General features: G+C 39.2%; 1 protein-coding gene across 1 annotated transcript in view; it reads right to left on the bottom strand.

The window, feature by feature from the left end:
• LOC100758983 (bifunctional heparan sulfate N-deacetylase/N-sulfotransferase 3) overlaps nucleotides 1–18473 on the bottom strand; it is a 138959-nt gene that overhangs the window by 14127 nt on the left and 106359 nt on the right. Inside the window, exons 6-11 of the mRNA XM_027395659.2 lie at nucleotides 15203–15385; nucleotides 13422–13518; nucleotides 9965–10088; nucleotides 5854–6028; nucleotides 2353–2523; nucleotides 208–317 (exon numbers count right to left, since the gene is read on the bottom strand). Coding sequence (XP_027251460.1) covers nucleotides 208–317; nucleotides 2353–2523; nucleotides 5854–6028; nucleotides 9965–10088; nucleotides 13422–13518; nucleotides 15203–15385 — 860 coding nt within the window. The remainder of the gene's footprint in view (nucleotides 1–207; nucleotides 318–2352; nucleotides 2524–5853; nucleotides 6029–9964; nucleotides 10089–13421; nucleotides 13519–15202; nucleotides 15386–18473) is intronic.

Below are 18473 nucleotides of genomic sequence, written 5' to 3'. Positions count from 1 at the left end.
ACTGTGATTGGAATGTAAAATGAAATAAAAATAAAACAAAAGGAAAAGAAGAATCAAGAAATCTTAGGACGCTTTCTTTGTCATGCTGTCTGAATGCTCTTTCTCAATTGCAGAGTGTTAATCAGCCAATCATATCATCCAACTACAATTTCTTTACAACCAGTTCCTTCCTGAAACTTCAATAAACTAATTAGAATATAAACTTACGTTAAAGCTTCAGAGTAATTATAATGAGGCGAGACTCCTAGAAACTTCTGGACTTCATCCATCACTGTTGCAGGGTCAGTTCTTAGCTGCTGCCCGTCGATAATTAGCAGCTAAATTACCGAAGTAATAGTAAGGGAAAAAAAAAAGACACGGATGTTGAAAAACACTGTATAATGACAAATTCATGTACTTATTCAGGCACCATCCTTGGGGAGATGCATACATTGTTGGGAGGTACAATCAAGTCATTTTCATTAGTGGCTTGTAAATAAGTCATGCTAATTAAGCATTCTGATGTTTTCTGAGAAGTCAGGGATAAGATGTGAAAGCCACAACATGAATGGGGAGAAAGTGTGACCAGGAATGTGTCCATGAGGTCACAACACAAGGGTTGCATCCCTCATGCTGGGATGGATGACTGTAGTACAGAAGAAAGCTTTCAGTTAAGTCAGAATTCTGGCTCACACCTCCAATCCTGTGCTGAAGAGACCAAGTCAGGAAGATTGTGAGCTCTTCCAGGAATAGAGTGAGATCCTGTGTCTAAAGTAGCAGTCACCATCACCTCTTTGCTCTGGCCCCACCTCCCAAACAGAAACGTTATAACAAGCTTAGGTGTAATGAGGCAGGGACCTATCACCTCCCAATTCTATTCAGGAGCAGTTTTTGAGGAAGCCTTTGATCTATGAGGGAGGAGGCAAGATTTCCAAAGACTTGAATATGGGCAGAAGGTGCTGCCCATATTAGAAAACTAACCGATAATAAGATGCTCAAGAAATGAATGGGGTCAGGTGGTGATGGCAAATGCCTTTAATCCCAGCATGTGGGAGGCAGAGGCTGGTGGATCTCTGTGTTTGAGACCAGCCTGGTCTACAGAGTGAGTTCCAGGATGGTCAGAGCTACACAGAGAAACTCTGTTTTGAACACCACCAACAACAAAAGAAATGAAGTAGAAGGGGATGAAGAGATGGCTTAGGGGTTAAGGATTCAGAGCACTCTTGTAGAGGACCAGGGGGTCAGTTCCTGGACCCCACATAAGGTAGTTCACAACCTCCTGTAACTCCAGTTCCATGTGATCTGATGCCACCTTCTGGCGTCTGTGGGAACCCACACATGTGTGACACACATCCACACAATTAAAGCACACACACACACACACACACACATATCAGAGACCACACCCACAATACCAGCACTTGGGAGGTTGAAACAGGAGGATTTTGTGGACATGAGGTCAGTCTGTGCTACAGAGAGAGACCCTGCCTCAAGAAAACAAAGTGAACAATATCAACAAAACCAAAAGAATGGAAAAGAATTTGTTTCCCTGGGAGTGGTGAAAGATAACCTAGCAAGACAAAGTGACAATAGGCCATGATGGAAGTCATAGACCTTGTCACACTACTTTGTGGAAGCCTCCTTTCCTGTATTTTTAGTTAGTCTACATTGGATATTCAATAGAATTTACCATGATATGGACAGACTGCTGCATCTAACAAGAAGTGCCTCAGCTTTCACACATACCTAATGAAAATGAGCTGAGTTTTTGGTTTTACTTAATTGCAATATGCTTAAGTGGCTGTAAGTTTTTATAGCCATCATACTGGACACATGGTTTCATATCCACAGGACTCTCTTCTGATGTCACTGGGCTGCTTGTGCAAGCCAGAGTAGGGACTACTGGGTGTTTATGGGAGGTGATGCAAGAGAGAGAGAGAGAGAGAGAGAGAGAGAGAGAGAGAGAGAGAGAGAGAGAGAGAGAGAGCGAGAGAGAGAGAAAGGTATGAGAGGAAAAGGACTCATGATGACTTCAGCAAAATGTTTCAGAAGAGAAATCAAGGCATTTCATTAACCAAAATGGCATCAGTCTTGTATGATGAAGTCATCCCCTCTCATCAGGCTTCATTCATTTCAGAACAGGACTTAGTCTTTCAGAGATGGCATGCTAACGCCAACAAATCATCAGGCAGAATTAGCCTGAGATACTCTTAGAAAACTAACCCATTTCATGACTTCTACCGAATTTTTTCCTCTGCCAGTATCATTATTTGCAACTAAAGGATGAAACCTCTCAGTGTTTTAGCTGTGTCTGAGGCAAAACCATCCACTTAATGAGATTGTTACATGCTGTAAGTCCTGGTTGCTTCATACCTGAAAGGGAGGGAAATAAACCAGCCATCGCTCGATGTGGCTGGCATACCACCCAGGGACCAAGCACCTCTTCTGCAGGGTGCGAAGTTCCCAGGGTGCACGGGGCCCAGCAGAGATCACTTCATAGAAGCTAAACTTCAGAGCTGCGGGGTCTTCATGGGATCGCTGGTGCTATGATGAGAAGGTAGATAATTAATTAACTTCTACTGTAGGCATAAATTATTTAAACCTGATCTTTCCACAAGTCTCAAAGCTAAAGGAAGGAATGCTGCCCTACTGGATAGTTATTTGTTTTGAAATTAACAAAAGATGAAACTGTGCTTAGAGTGTCAAAGTTTAAAATTAAGATACTGGTGAGGCCATACTTTTTGGGAACTTATGTAGTAGAGGCAGAATTGTTATTGATAGGGTTTCTTAGCCAGTATTACCGAGTTTTCCCTCAGTTTACATATTTTATCCTGAAAGTAAACTTTCAAAACCTGCGTTCACATTCCTTTGCCAGCTCATATTTGAACCAATCATCATGCTCAGTAAATTTCTCTAATAAAGAAGCACCCTGTTAACCCTACCCTTAAGGTAGGTTTTGATTAGAAAGCCCCTACTTTAATTTAAAGGCTACTTTAAATGGAGAGACTCATACAAACCCTGGGACACACATTACGTGAGATTACAGATCCTATCACACATTGCCTAGAGTCTAAAAGCCAAGGTTATTTTATCTAATGGCAAACTTTGTGGTGAACCAAAATAAGAATAAGAATAAGAATAAGAAAATGTAGAAAGCAGCAATTGAAATATGGGCTCAAGACAATCAAATTTTCCTTAAATTGATCAATAAGCACCCAGGCACAGTGTGTGTGTGTGTGTGTGTGTGTGTGTGTGTGTGTGTGTGTGTGTATGTGTTTTCCCAATTTTCAGGGAATAAGTGGTTGCCAACTCCAATTCTCTGTTTTCCTTTTTGGGACAATCAAGGTGCATTTCTTTCTTTCCCCCAGATACTTTTTTGGAAAGAGTAGATGGCAGAAAATGAAATGTTTACTTTCAATTTTATGTAAATTTTGGCTTGAGAGATGTCTCTGGGTTTGTTATAAAAAATTGAGGTGAGGCTATACATTTCTGTGATCTTATCTTTCCAGAATGGCTCCGTGCTCTCTTGTATAGATGATCTTTATTGTTGCCTCTGTAAGGTCTCTCACTTCCTATGGCTGTGGACCTAGTCCTTGTCACTCACCGTCTCACAATGTGTCCTTCCACTTGTGAATCCTGAATAACTAGTTTTGCTAAATAGAAAAGGGTGCAGTGCTTTGGAACACTTTATTCTCTAATAGAATAACTGTCAAGAAGTTAGCTACTTGGGACCGTAGAGATGACTCGGTGGTCAAGAGCAAGGGCTCTTAGATCACAGGACCCAAGTTCAGATCTCAGCACCCATGCCAGCCAACTCACAGCCACTTGTGAGTCCAGTTCCAGGTGATCCAATATCCTCTTTTGGCCTCTTTGGGCACCTGTACTCACATGCACATACCCATACACAGACACACATACAGATAGTTTAAAATAAATCTTGAAAATTCAAGACCTTAGGTGTATTAAATCACACCAATAGCAGTATAACATCAGCTCATTCAGGAGGCTCTGAACCATGTGGGCCACTTAGAACACAGGGAATTCACCTTATGTCTAACTCACCTGCAGAATCTCAGATAATACGTTTTTGTAAACACGACTTTCTACATTTATGTTAACATTCCAGTTTCCAGGGAAATACAATATTGGTTTCTGCCTCGCCCCGTTGATGCACCCTTTACACCTCCATTTGTACTATTAAAACACTGTTGGGATTTTTAACTATTTTACTCTTACAAATCCTCCCTCACTTTAAAGATTTCCCAGTGGTTCTTCAAAAGCTCCATTTCAGCTGATACACCTAACGTGGTTTCAGCCAGGCTTTATTAGTGAATGAGTCTGTACATTACTTATATCTTTCTAGTTTTTAAGCTCATATACATGTGATTTCTCTATAAACCAAAAGCAGTGTTAACATCTGATAACTCCATTAACTCAAATCACTTTAAAAGCAATACTTTGCAAAGATCCTTGCAATTCTTTGATGCCGGATGAACATTAGGAAAGTATTGAGAAATCATCACCAGACACGGCAGTGCATGCCTCCCATCCCAGCATTGGGAGGTGAAGGTAGGGAGATGAAGTTAAGTCATCCTCTGCTTTGCTACATAGCAAATCCCAGGCCAGCTGGCCTACCCAAGTCCCTGTCTCAAACAATGAGAACAAATTATAGAACTGAGAAAGGTCAACCAGCTAAAGATTCATAACGATTATATACATGAAAAGCTTCAATTTTGTTGTATGTGTATGCTTAATTTTGTCTGCTTTTCATCAGGTGAGTAAAATATCACTGTGTGTTGTAAAGACTCACTGAGAGTGCATTGAATTATCTCTGCTCAGTTCTAATAAACATCAGGGACAAAATGACAGCAAGCATAGAGAAGATGGCATGGAGCAGTTTAGGCGGCTGGGCTTTCCTGGATGGAGGATTCTGAATATGCTTTGCCACCCCATCCGTTTTTCAGTAGAAGCAGTCACTTGAGAGACTTTGGAGCTAGGGCCAACAGTGTCACCAAATACCGCCATGCTCACTTGTTTGTACATCCTGATCTGGGGTCAGGAGTTTCATGGTCACTCTTTTGCATATCCTCTATTGCCACTTTTGAAACACAATGGTAGAGTTGCCAAAGAGCCCTTATAACCTATAAAACCTGGATGAAAAATTAACTAGCATTTTGTAACTTATGTGTTTGAAGAACTTTAAAATGCATATGTATAAACATGCACATGTATGTACAAAACATGTAATATTTTGTTATATTTTTTCAATTGCAATTCATTGAACTAATAATTTTATCAAGTAAAGTTATCAGCTTAAAGAAAATAAAAAACCTTGATTGTGTTTGTTTCTTCTGGAAAACCAAGAATAAATTATCTACTTTGCTGCACATATCAATTAACTAGTAGGTCTTCTTGTCTATTCAAATTTGAGATGTTACAGCTTGGGAGATAGTTCAGCTGGCAAACTGTTTGCTCTGCAAATGTGAGGACTGGAGTTTCATTCTCAAAACTCAGATACAAAGTCTGATGTAATGGTATATCTCAGAGCTAGGGAGCCAGAGACAGGTGGGCCCTGGACTCACACTCACATACAGAGAGAGAGAGAGAGAGAGAGAGAGAGAGAGAGAGAGAGAGAGAGAGAGAGAGACAGAGACACAGACACAGAGAGAGACAGAGAGAGAGACAGAGAGACAGAGAGAGACAGAGAGACAGAGACAGAGAGAGACAGAGAGAGAGCTAGCTGCATGGAAACCACATGGACAGATGCACCCATTCACAGAAGATCTGCCCTCCAAAGGAAGGTAACTATTTTCCACAAAATGACCCTCCACTGTGCATACTCTCCTTCTCTCTGTTGGGCACATCTTCTCTTACCTGGTACCAGGAGTATGCTCGGTCCGATGGGTCAATGAGTATGGTGATGATCTTGGCTTTGGGGACTAGAGAAGCAGCCCTTTTAGGAGCTTCCTCTGAATGGAAGTAATTGGCACTCTTCTCAAACAGAAAGTCACTGGTGACATTAGATGGGACTGGGAAGAAATCCATGTACCTAGAAAGGAGTATCGTTCTTCAAAACAAGCCTCTCACGTTTATATGCTGGTGACTGAAGACATTAAAGGTGGCCAACAAATTCATCTGCCCCTAAAAAAATTGACAACCAAGCTTTTCTTTAAGGCAGTTGTCCCTCCAGTTGTTGAAGGAAATACATTCACAACACTAGCAATGTCCTACACAATATTTTTTGTTGTTGTTGTTTTGCTTAATTCCAAAAAAAAAATGTTATGGGGGTACAAAGAGGAACAGAGTGGTCAAACTGTAGCTCCTGGGCAAAATACATGGAAACAAAGAAACTAGCACAGAGATCCCAGACAAAAGAGAATGTGATGAAATAGAGGGTACATTTGGTTACAAGACATTCAAAAGAATTCATACAAGATAGTTTTTGTTATCACAATAAACAAATATCACTCTTACGGCTGGGTCTGGCTGATAAGGTTAATCACAAAGTGTCAAAGCACCAAATGTGTCTGTTGTAAACACCATCCATTTGTTTCCTTTTAAAATACAATGTTACATTGTTTCTCTTTAGAATTTAGTACAAACTCTTAATCAGCCTTTCCTGGATATGAGAAGTCACATCACCAGGAGTGTGAACTCAATAGGACCTGCTGGTCTAAGCATAGAAATGTAGACATTTACTTAACATTCCATTGGTAAAAGTGTGGTCAGGATAATAGATATTTCTATAGCAGTAAAAGCTTTTGTTTAAAATTGAATTCCTAGAACTTGTATTTTATATTAATGGCCTCATTCTACTCCCTTCCTCCCTTCAACTCACAAGCCACAAGATGCACACAGTTCAATAATTACTGAGCAAGAGTCATCAACATTCATGTGATGACTTCAGTTTATAGTGTGCTTTACTTCACCTGAAAGGTCACGTGACTTTTAACTTGGTCCAGCTTCTGCTAGGATTCCAGCTGTTATTACAAAGCAAAGTATAACTGAGGTAACACACATGCTGTGTGTTCCAGGCAATGCCTCTCTGTGCCAGATATTTGGCTCCCTTTTAGAGTAAAAGAGATTTGAAAACATTTGAGGGGTGCTTGATCTGCTGTCTCTTGTGGTGTACATTCTGTTTACGGAAGTGCCACATTTTGGCTTTCTTATATACTGCTTCGAGGGTCTAGGATTACCAGGAGTGTCTGACCCTCTTTGCTACAAGCTTATCTCAAACCTGCATTTTCAGATAAAGCACCAAAAAAAGATGAATAAAATGGACAGAGGTGCTAACATTAGAAAGCTCTTAACATTGAAAGACATCTCACTTTCCCATCTGTCTTTTACCCCTGTAACAATTCAGGCTTTTACCAGTCCTTAAAGTCGTCCTGGATGTTGGACCTCTATTGTTGATCATCCTTAGTTTCAGGTTTGCACAGAAAAGTGGGATCCATTTTGTTTGCCCATATTGTCACGTTCTCTAGGAGTTCAAAGGTGCAGACACTTGACAAATGTGTGATTTGTAAACTAGCAAATACAGGAGATTATGGTCCACATTTCCAGAGTGGGACCTGGAGTTTCCCCTAGTAGGATTACTCCCGGAGATTAAATATTCAGGACAGCCAAAGAATCAGCAAGCCTATTACAGTGACTTCAGGGGTTATAAAGGAATGCAGACCCCTCAAGCTTTCAAACTTCTGAAAAGAATAAGACTTGCACATCAAAAGAAAAATAATTCAGAAGATGTACTTCTTGTAGCACTGTATATTTATTTGTGATTTTCACTGACACTGAATATTTTCTTAATTTTTATGTCTGCATGTGATGTATGTGCGTGGGCCCGTGTGTGTGTGTGTGTGTGTGTGTGTGTGTGTGTGTGTGTGTGTGTGTTTACACCTGAATGCATATGTGAAGATCAGAGCTTGATGTTGGATGCCTTCTTTATTATTCTCCACTTTGTTTTTTGAGATAGGCTCCTTCACTGAACCTGTAACTGGCCGTTTAAGCTAGACAACTGGCCAGCAAGCCCTTGGGGTTCCTTCTCTTTCTGTTCCTAACAAGTACTTTTCATAGTGAGACATTTTTCCCTGATCTGATCCTAAGAATTTTCAATGGATTGGACTCAAAGCCAGACTATAACTGTTGAGGTTACAAATGCTAATAGGACTCTATGGCTGTCTACATGCCCGTTCTAGCTCCCCACACCACCCCTATACATTAAAAATAATTTAAATCATAAAGCATAAAACATAGATGCATGAGTAAGTCAAATGTTTTTCTGAGACCTTCTCACTACAGAATTTGGCTATTTCGTCAAAGATGGAATTTAAAATTTTTCATTTGGCCTATTTGTTTGTACCTTATTTGGACACTGGGACTACTTGTCAGTTAAGACAGTCCTAGTTTTATCAGATCTTAACACAAAAGTAGATCCATATTAGATTGATTAAGTGTGTATAAGCAAATTGTTAAAATGGTCCCAGAACTCTGAGGTAAAAATCTCCATCCCTGTGGAATCAAAACCCCTAAATCACAGCTGATGGGGTAATGCTTCACAAGGAACCCAGGCAGTCTGCCTGTGAACACACCTGATGCTGTTGGGAGCAAAGATGTAATTATAGTTATAAAATGACACTTGCAGTTACCATTATCTATTATTTGCATAAATTGCCTTTTATAATGTGTAATTTGTCAATCAAAAGTATTCAGGGTACTTTTGGTGAGCTGAATTTAGATCTACAATCCTTTCTTCATTTATTTACTTATGTTTTGTAGTGTTGGTTATTGAACCTACGCCCTGCACAAACCAGGCAACACTTACCACTGAACTACACCCTTGCCCCTGGTAAGTTATATTCAGTTATGTGTGTCATCTTTTTGTAAACTATTTGAAGAAATTTTAATTTTTATTACAGTTTTGACACACATTATTAGCTTATGATCAAAAAGGTTTTGTTGGATATAATTTATGACCAAATTGATTATTCTTAAATTCTAGTAATGCCAAGGATTTTACTAGTATTTACTCCTAGAGAAGTTTCCTAATGTCAATGTTGTGTTCTATTTGAGAGAGTGGCTACAGAGGTTGAAGTAGTTGTCAGTTTATTTAACACCACACTATTAGTTAGTTTCCAACACTGTGAGGAGGAATGAGTCATGAAATACAGGACAATTAGGCTGAAACTTCTGTAGATGCTCAAATGATACTCACTTCATCAGTTTTCTACAGATTATCCACCAGGATCTCTTGAGACTGGTGATCCTTAGAAAACTGAGATCATGAACCAAGAGGCTTGTGCTCATTACTACTCTACAGTGAATACAGGAAGGTTATGTCTATGCTTTGGGAAGATGCACTTTCCCATGGTGCTCAACATTTGACATCAATAGTTAGCACTTCAAACATATCTTATGTTATTTTGTATCGTCCATTTTTATAGCTTGTCTATATCTATGTTATTACTTCTAATGTTAGTCATTTTCTTCAGATACTTAACATTTTAATTTTAACTCAAAGATAAAAATTAATTTTTATTGATACCTTTAAACCTTATTTTACAGCTTTCATTATTCATAAAATATAAAATTCTATTTTTAGTTACTTCTTTGTCTTTTTTGTCAAAACATGATGGAAAATGATATATTCAGACCACAGCATCACTTCATGAAAGGCGCACGAGGGCAGGGTGACATTCCTGGGGCTTGCCCTATTTCTATGAATGCACATCTGCAATTTCCTTCAAAGATAATTAATGCCAACTGACACGTGGGTCTCATGAGGCAAGAAGACCTCCCAGTAACTGGAAAGTCTTACTACGAATGACTTTTGTGCTTCTTTATGCACAAAATTTGTCAGCCAATTTCTAAGATGTGTAGCATGAATTTTATCTGTGGTCACAAACTTCTGTGTTTCTAAATATTAGCACCAAGTTTATACTGTGCATGGTACATATACTTTTAGATTTATACTAATAACCCATCTTACCAATCAATCCCCCTGTGGTAGTTATTTCTATTAAAGAACTGTACCTCCTCAAAGGATTTTGGGCTGGGGGAGTTACTAAGGATGGAAGGATGCATAATCAGGAACAGACACAAGGCAGTGGTACCTGAAATGACAGCAGGGATTAGAAATCAACAAGCAGAAAAGACAGTTTCCTACTTTTAGTGTTTCAGCCACTAATAAACTCAGTATTGTAATATGATCAGTATATGATCCAGGCAGATTCTTTCAATGTACTCCCCAGCAAACCCAAGAGACCACCTGCAGCTAATGGGACTTGCCTTCTTACCTATGAAGACAGAGCAATGAGAGGGGGTCCCCGTGCCAATGCTGGGAAACTGCCTTTTGATGTCAGCTAAGTCACCGGGTTGACTGTGACTTGGCTGTTAGCTTTTCTTTATTGCAGTTTTCTTTAAGGAAAAAAGTCATCACCACATCTACTTCACAGATTTTCTCTGATGCTAAAAGACATCCGACATTCTCAGCATATGTGCGGTGGTTGTTTAGTGTGGGGTGTCTGTGGGATTCCTAACAGTAGGAATAAGAGTGTCTCTGACCCTGTCATTTGCTCTTTGGACTCCTTTTCTCCTGCTGGGTTGCCTCATCCTGTCTTGATATGAGGGTTTGTGCCTAGTCTTGTTGCATCTTGTAATGGTATGTTTAGTTGGTATCACTGGGAGGTCTGCTCTTTTCTGAAGGAAAATTGAGGAAAAATAGATTTGGGGGAGACTGGAGTTGGATGGGGGACTGGGTGGAGCGGAGGAGGGGAGCTGTGGCCTGGGTGTAGTATATGAAAGAAGAATGAGCAAAAAGATTTAAAAAAAGACATTTATAACTCAAGATTTTTTAAAATTAAAAATATAAGTGAATTATATCATTATCTAATACATCTCATTACCCAAACTGATAATTGTTTAATATAACATTTGATATAAATAAACTTTGATATAATGTTTTTAAGGCCTCCGAAAGCTAATTAATAGTTTAATCTTTTAACAAGTTTGCATAGGCTTGAGTGTACCTACACACAACAAATGATCAAAAATCATCTGAACTGCTAAATTGTGAAGAGAAGTGGTATTCTTTTTAATGCCATTAGCACAAAATTTCCACTTACTGGATATAGAATGGCACATCTCGGGTACTCATGTCATTTGGGAGTAAGAGTGTTGTTTTTTAAAGGTGTAGAGTTAGTTAAATCAGGAGGTTTTACTTAAATCAGGAGGTAAAGTGTGTAGCTCAGACTACCCCAAGAAGAGGAAGGCAGTTTGGGTTCAGTTTGCCCAAGATTTAAAGGGTCACTTGCAACTATGACTATGTTTGTAAGATCATCACATAGAGGTGTCTCTTGTCTACACATTCATTATTCCTAGGATACAAATGTTCCCTATAGTTTCTACACAATCATTGCTGTGATCTAACTGTTGTGATCTAATGGATTGTGTACTGTCAATTTTACTTCAGGTCAAAAGACAGCAAGAGCAATCTCACTTGCGGAAGCCACCATTCTAATTTTGCCAGTAATAGTATCACACTGCCATTTGTGCAAAATTTGGTATTTTCTTATTACTCAAAGTTCTTCAAAACTGCACTTCAATATACAATACATGTACACTATAAAAAGGTTTAAAATATCTGTCAACTACAAGATTGTCTAAACAATAAATAAAGAGACAGCATACCAAGATTATATATCTAAGCTGAACAACGAGCACTTTACCCACAGTCAAGGAGGCTCTATGGGATGAAATGCAAGGACCTGTGGTAGACAATCCCAGTGTTCTTCAGCACCTCGACTCCACACTGATCCTCAAACCCTGACTGTAGCCGAGTCACAGAAAGACTGGTTCACACAGACATCTGTATCCATTCCAGGGTTTCTGACTTAGTAGTTCTAAGGTATGCTTAGGAATTTTGTACTTCTACAAAGCTCTGTGATATCTGTGCTTCTTCTCTGGTGACTGTCTTTATGTGAAGCAGTCTTCAAAATTTATGGGGGGAAAACTGTCCTAACTGAAAGTCACAATGAGAGAGCGAGAATCAGGCAAATCCTAGGGCCAAGCATTTTGTTGCATTTTCAGCATCACTAGCGACGTGGACTCTTTGTCTTAGCTTTCTAATCTGTTTATTAGGGAGTAAAAGACTCGCTCTCAGGATCCCATAAATCTTCTGAAGTTATTCTATGTGGAAATACTACCCAAACAGAGCCATATGATAGTTGCCTAATTCAGCATTTGGAATGGGTACATTTTATTGGATGATACAAATTACACCGCTCTAAAAAACCATGGGAAAATTAATTTCCACAAAACAATTATCTTTCTACAACAATTTTATGCCAAAGGCAAATGCCATAAACAAATAGTAACATAAGCATTCAAAGCTCAGCAGAGTCTGGGATGCCCAGTAACACTTCTGCTGTCAAAGCATGATGGTAAGGAGTCTGCATCCAGTGTGGTAGGAGAAGCAACATATCCTGCAGGGCTGGGTGTGTCAAGATTCAGACAGAGGTGATCAGTGATGCTGAGGCTATGTGAAACTTATTCCATTTTCAATGTTGTATGCATCTTTAGGGCAGGGGGACACACAAGGGAAGGGATATCTGGCATTCTTATCCAGACTCTCTGACTATTTGAAAATGGCATTAAAACTAACGAAGTGCTCAAGTCTGCTGATCTCACTCAGAATTCTAACATATCTTCAGAGATGAGGAAAGGGATTGCCTTGCAAGGCAGTTTTTTTTTTTTTTTGTGGCTGTTTTCTATGAAGCTAGAGTCCAAGGGCTCCAAGTAATTTATCATGCAAGAGGCAGCTCAAATATTTGGCATTAAAACTTCCACTGGGCTTCACTCAAATACTTGGTTTTACAGTAACAAGGAGTTTATGGGGGAACAAATTGCAGACCAATTTAGGAAGGTGCACAATGCATTCCTCCTGGGTGTGAATAAGCACCTTGATAGCAGAAAGTTTTGTTTATGTCTAGGAATTCTGCTTGTCAAACAGTTTTTGGATCTTAAAAAAAAGTCATCTCTGCAAGAATGTAAACTGTATCTGAAATGGAGAGACAATTTTTCTGGAAAAGATTTCTTATAAGGATCAGGTACTTACATATGTCTCCCTTGGCATTTGAACAAATCCTGTCAATCAATTTCTAGATGCAAAATTCGTTTTAATTTTAGAAATGTTAACTACACTTTTGGAGTAAGAGCCTTGGGGAAAAAAGTAAGACGTGCCAGCACGCTGACTGCTGTGTCTTTCAAATGACATCCACTTCCCCCTTCCTTTTAAACAGAGCCTGAGGAAGCCCTTAGTATGCTTTTCAGCTGAACAAGGCTGCATCAGAGTATGCTGTGGCTTCAGTAGCTCAAGGTCCTGCTGCCACAAGGGCTCACTGTCTAGTTATTTTATATTATTTAATAATAATATTAACAGTTCTTACCAGTTTTCTGGGGTCCTATTACCAAGAATTTTGGTAAACGATCGCAGGTTTTTTCTTTAGACCAAATGTCTCTGTGGCGTTTGTCATCACAGGGGTTCTGTATGGGTGAGGAATACAGAGATGTTATGCTTGTATGTGTGTGTATCCATTTTTGAGTGGAGATTCCAATCTTCGCTTTAAAATATACAAGGAGACAGAATGATAAACAAGAGGTTTCTTTTGGAAACTGAAAGCTGTGAGGTGGTATCACAAAAGCACTGGAAGGATTTCTTTCTATCCTTCAGTTGAGAGTGAGGGAGTGGGAAGGGGAGAGGTTTTTACTTCAGGTAAACATCTAAGTGCCCAGGAGATCACATTTTTCCTGCCCCTGGCAATTCTACAGTTGCCCTCTTCCCTTTAAGTAGTAAACTTGTTGCTTAGACACTATTCTTTCTGTGAGTTTAAAGCAGTGCTTCTCAACCTGTGGTCACAACCCCTTCGGCAAACCTCTGTCTTCATTACGATTTATAACAGTAGCAAAATCACAGTTATAAAGTAGCAACAAAAATAATTGTATGGTTGGGGGTCACCCCAACAAGAGGAAATGTATTAAAGTGTTGAAGCATTAGGAAGGTTGAGAACTAAGGGGAGATATACTCTCAGCATTCACTAAATCACTCTATTTAAAGTTCCCCTAGGGGGAAAAAGAAAGTTTTCCTGGACCTTATTATTATTATTTTCTGGACATTATTATTATTATTTTTATTCTAAATAACTGAGTTTCCTTCAAGAGGAGAGAACTTAAACCATGCTAATTTAAAGAGACAGCCAATTTCTTCCAGATACCTTAAAAATTGGTAAATACATATCTAAAAATGTAACTTTACTGACTATGATGCTGAAAGTATCCAGTTTTAGCAGAAGTGAAAAATGAAGGTGACATGCTATTACACCGCTTAATTTTTGGCCTATTTAAAATAAGACAGGCTGTGTATTTGTATCTAGAACATACTTTCTTCTGAGATACAGTATGTTCATTAATGTAAAGGGGAAGGAAGATTATAGCATTCTTTAATACTACTTCACGAATGAGCAAACAGGATCACTCTTTCCTTCTGTCCAGTTAACACTATAGATATGTGAAACTTACTTATATGTAGCAAAGCCAAAAGTCATGTACTTCTTTTGGTTGCTACTCTGTACAGTGTATTTTAAACCACTCTCTCACAATGATAATGATTTCAGCTTAAAGATAAGGGTTGAAACGAGTGGCAAAATGGTTCAAGTGACTACATCTGGTGATTTGTAGTAGTTAAGAAGATATGGTGCCTCTGACACCAACAAAAACTAACACTGGCTATCAGCACCGAGCTTACTCCAGAGACCTGCTGATGTGGACTGGTAACTCCAGGGGTGTGTGTGTGTGTGTGTGTGTGTGTGTGTGTGTGTGTGTGTGTGTAAGGCCGACCAGTTGGCCAACTGCCAAACACACAACTTACCATTTTCCATTTTCAACTTATGATAGTCTGAAAATTGATTTCTCATGACTGAAAATACCATCACCTACAGAGTCCCATTCTCCATATTCTATACTTTCTAATAGGAAAGGAACAGAAATGTGGCTCAATGATTAGCAATAACATAGGCCTACAATTCAGTAGGAAGTAGTTTCTCAAATCTAAACGTTTCCTAAATGCACAGCTTTACTTAGATGTTCTGAGTTCTCACATTTGGATAACTTCACAAAACAACAAACCGTTGGTGGGATGAATTATTTATGCCAATGACTGATCTGATTTTACCTGCCAGAGAGGGTCTTTCTGATCAGGAAAGAGCTCAAAATACTTGTGAGCCAGCTGAGCTGGAGGCAAGGTCTGAAGACGCAGGTTGGTCCAGGTCTGCACAAAATTGGCTAGATTCACAAATGTATATAATCCCAGTCGGTCATTTCCATAGTTAGACAAATGGGTCATGAAAATACTGATCTGAAAAAGGCAAATGAACTTTGGCATAAACATAGGTAATTTTAACACTAGAGGGCAGTATGATCATACCAACATTAGACTTAACTTTTTAATTAGACGGTCTGTATAAGGATTTCAATCAAGACCTAAGACACTCACCGTGATATCTGACAGGATGCATGGAAACTCAGTCTGTACAACTTAAGGCGGAGCATCAGTATCCTGCACTTCATGGGGTAGTCTCTAGACTTACATGAAAAGCTACCGTTCTGAACATGATTATTTAACTGTTATTATTTAGCCCCTCTTGTTGAACAGATGTTAGAACTTCCAAAATACTTGGAAGGTGACTTTTAAATAGTGGTCAGCTTGTCAACACAGCCACAATTCTCTGAAGATTCATGTCATTCTTATAATTTGACTCTGAAAACTGAAGCTTTAAACAATCATCCTACTGGCCAGGCAGTGGCGGAGCATGCCTTTAATCCCAGCAGAGGCAGGCGTATCTCTGAGAGTTCGAGACCAGCCTCGTCTACAAGAGCTAGTTCCAGGACAGGATCCAAAGCTACATGGAGAAACCCTGTCTCGAAAAACAAAAACAAAAACAAAAACAAAAACAAAACAAAAATCATCCTCCTGGTTACTTTTCTTCAAATAGCATCAAGTCTGTGGCAATCCTTCCTTGTGTTAACTCAGGATACCACTACACAGCCCAGGCTGGCCCCAACCTCACAGTGCTAACATTACAGTCATGTACTACTGGCTGCTTATTATGAGTCTTCTTTCTCTTCTCTTCTGACATTTGGAAGTCTTTGTTCCTATGCCCCACTTTGTGTGTGTGCACACAGATTCATGTGTATAAATGGAGGTCAGAGATGAACCTTATGTATTGTTCCTCAGATGCTGTCTGGCCTCCCCCTATCCCATGCTTCTTTATGGCATGGTCTTTTAGTTGACTGGAATTCTCCCAATAGGGAAACTAGTTATCCAGTGAGCCCTGGGTCTCTGCCTTCCCAGCACCAAGAGTACAAGCATGTACCCCCCACCTCATGTGTGTGGTTCTGGTTATTAAACTCAGGTCTGTACGTAAGTACATTAACTAAAGATGCATATTAACCTAGTTAGTTGCTAGCTCCATTGATTTTGCTTTATTTTTTTATGGAAGAGCTCGTGTCTGCATCACATATAAAGTGAGAAACAAAGATGCTGGAGTACAATGCTGTGACACTAATGCAACTGATTTCGCTATTCATCACAGTTTGCACTGTGATGGAGCAAGGTATCTACCTTTTGACTTGCACAACTACAGAAAGCAAAATGGCACTGGTATTGATAAAGTCAGGCTACCCAAAGTAAGTTACAAAGCTAGTTATTGATGTTGCTTTGCTGAAACTGAAGCTCATTGCAAAAACTGAGGTAATATTTATAGAGTATTTAACTTAGCTCCTGTCTTAGTATTTTTTTTTTTTTTACTTCTGTGAGAAAACTTCATGACCAAAAGCAAGTTAGTGACAAAAGGGTTTATTTCATCTTACAACCCTCAGGTCACACACCATCACTAAGGGAAATCAGGACAGGAACTCAAGGCAATAATGAAGCAGAAATGCATGACGGATGCTGCTAATTTTTCTGGTTTCCCTAGCTTCCTCAGCTTGCTTTTTTTTTTACGCAAACAGCATGAGGCTTTATTGTAGTTGTTTAACGAGATAATCCCATGTTAGCTCAGGCCTTTCATTCATCCACCATTGCGGATGGCTAGGAAAGACGGCGAGAAGCCACTGCATAGAGATCTAATAGGGCAGCATAGGGGAGTATCTAGGGATATGCACAGGCTCAGGATTGGTGTGCCTCCAGGCTTGCCCTGTGTTTATTGGTCAACTGATTGTTATGGCCCATAGGCCCTCCCAGGGTGATTGCTATGCTCTGCGAGTCATTGCTGTGCACTTGTACGTAAAGCACACCCAGAGCCGTAAAGCACAGCACTACTTATATCTTATGGTACCACCATGGCTTAAAATCAGAATTCAGCAGCAACACAAATTGCAGAAACCCTACAAACTCATGGAAATTGAACAATGCTCAATGGCATCACTTCTGGGTAAAGGAAGAAATAAAGAGAAAAATCAAAGCCTTCCTAGAATTCAATGAAAACGAAAGCACAACATACCCAAACCTATGGGACACTCTGCAAGCAGTACTAAGAGGAAAGTTCATAGCATTAAATGCCCACATGAAGAAACTAGAGAATAGCCACATCAGAGAGTTAACAGAATCTCTGAAAGCTCTAGAACAAAAAGAAGCAAACTTACCCAGGAGAAGTAGATGCCAGGAAATAATCAAATTGAGGGTTGAAATCAATGAAGTAGAAATAAAGAAAACAATACAAAGAATCAATGAAATAAAGAGTTGGTTTTTTGAGAAAATCAACAAGATAGACAAACCTTTATCCAACCTAACCAGGCAGAGAGAACATGCAAATTAACAAAATCAGAAATGAAAAGGGGGACATACAACAGATACTGAGGAAATCCAGATAATTATCAGGTCATACTTTGAAAACCTGTACTCCACAAAATTGGAAAATTTAAAGGAAATGGACAATTTTCTGGATAGATATCACTTACCAAAATTAAATCAACAACAGATAAGAAATTTAAATAGAAATATAACCTCTAACAAAATAGAAGCAGTCATCAAAAGCCTCCCAACCAAACAAAGCATAGATCCAGATAGTTTCAGTGCACAATTCTACCAGAAATTCAAAGAACAGCTAATACCAATACTCCTCAAATTCTTCCACAATAGAAGCAGAAGGATCATTGCAAAACTCTTTTTATGAGGCTACAATTACCTTGGTACCCAAACTACACAAAGACACACTAAGATAGAGTACTACAGACTAATATCCCTCATGAACACTGAGGCAAAAATACTCAGTAAAATACTGGCAAATCGAATCCAAGAATACATCAGAAAAATCATTCACTATAATGAAGTAGGCTTCAGCTAAGGTCTGCAGGGATGGTTCAACATATGAAAATCCAAGAATGTCATCCACCATATAAAAAACTGCAAAAGAAAAACCACATGATCATCTCACAAGATGCTG

Source organism: Cricetulus griseus (assembly GCF_003668045.3).
Source record: "Cricetulus griseus strain 17A/GY chromosome 1 unlocalized genomic scaffold, alternate assembly CriGri-PICRH-1.0 chr1_0, whole genome shotgun sequence".
NCBI classification, from domain to species: domain Eukaryota; kingdom Metazoa; phylum Chordata; class Mammalia; order Rodentia; family Cricetidae; genus Cricetulus; species Cricetulus griseus.
This window is presented reverse-complemented; position numbering and strand designations above follow the sequence as displayed.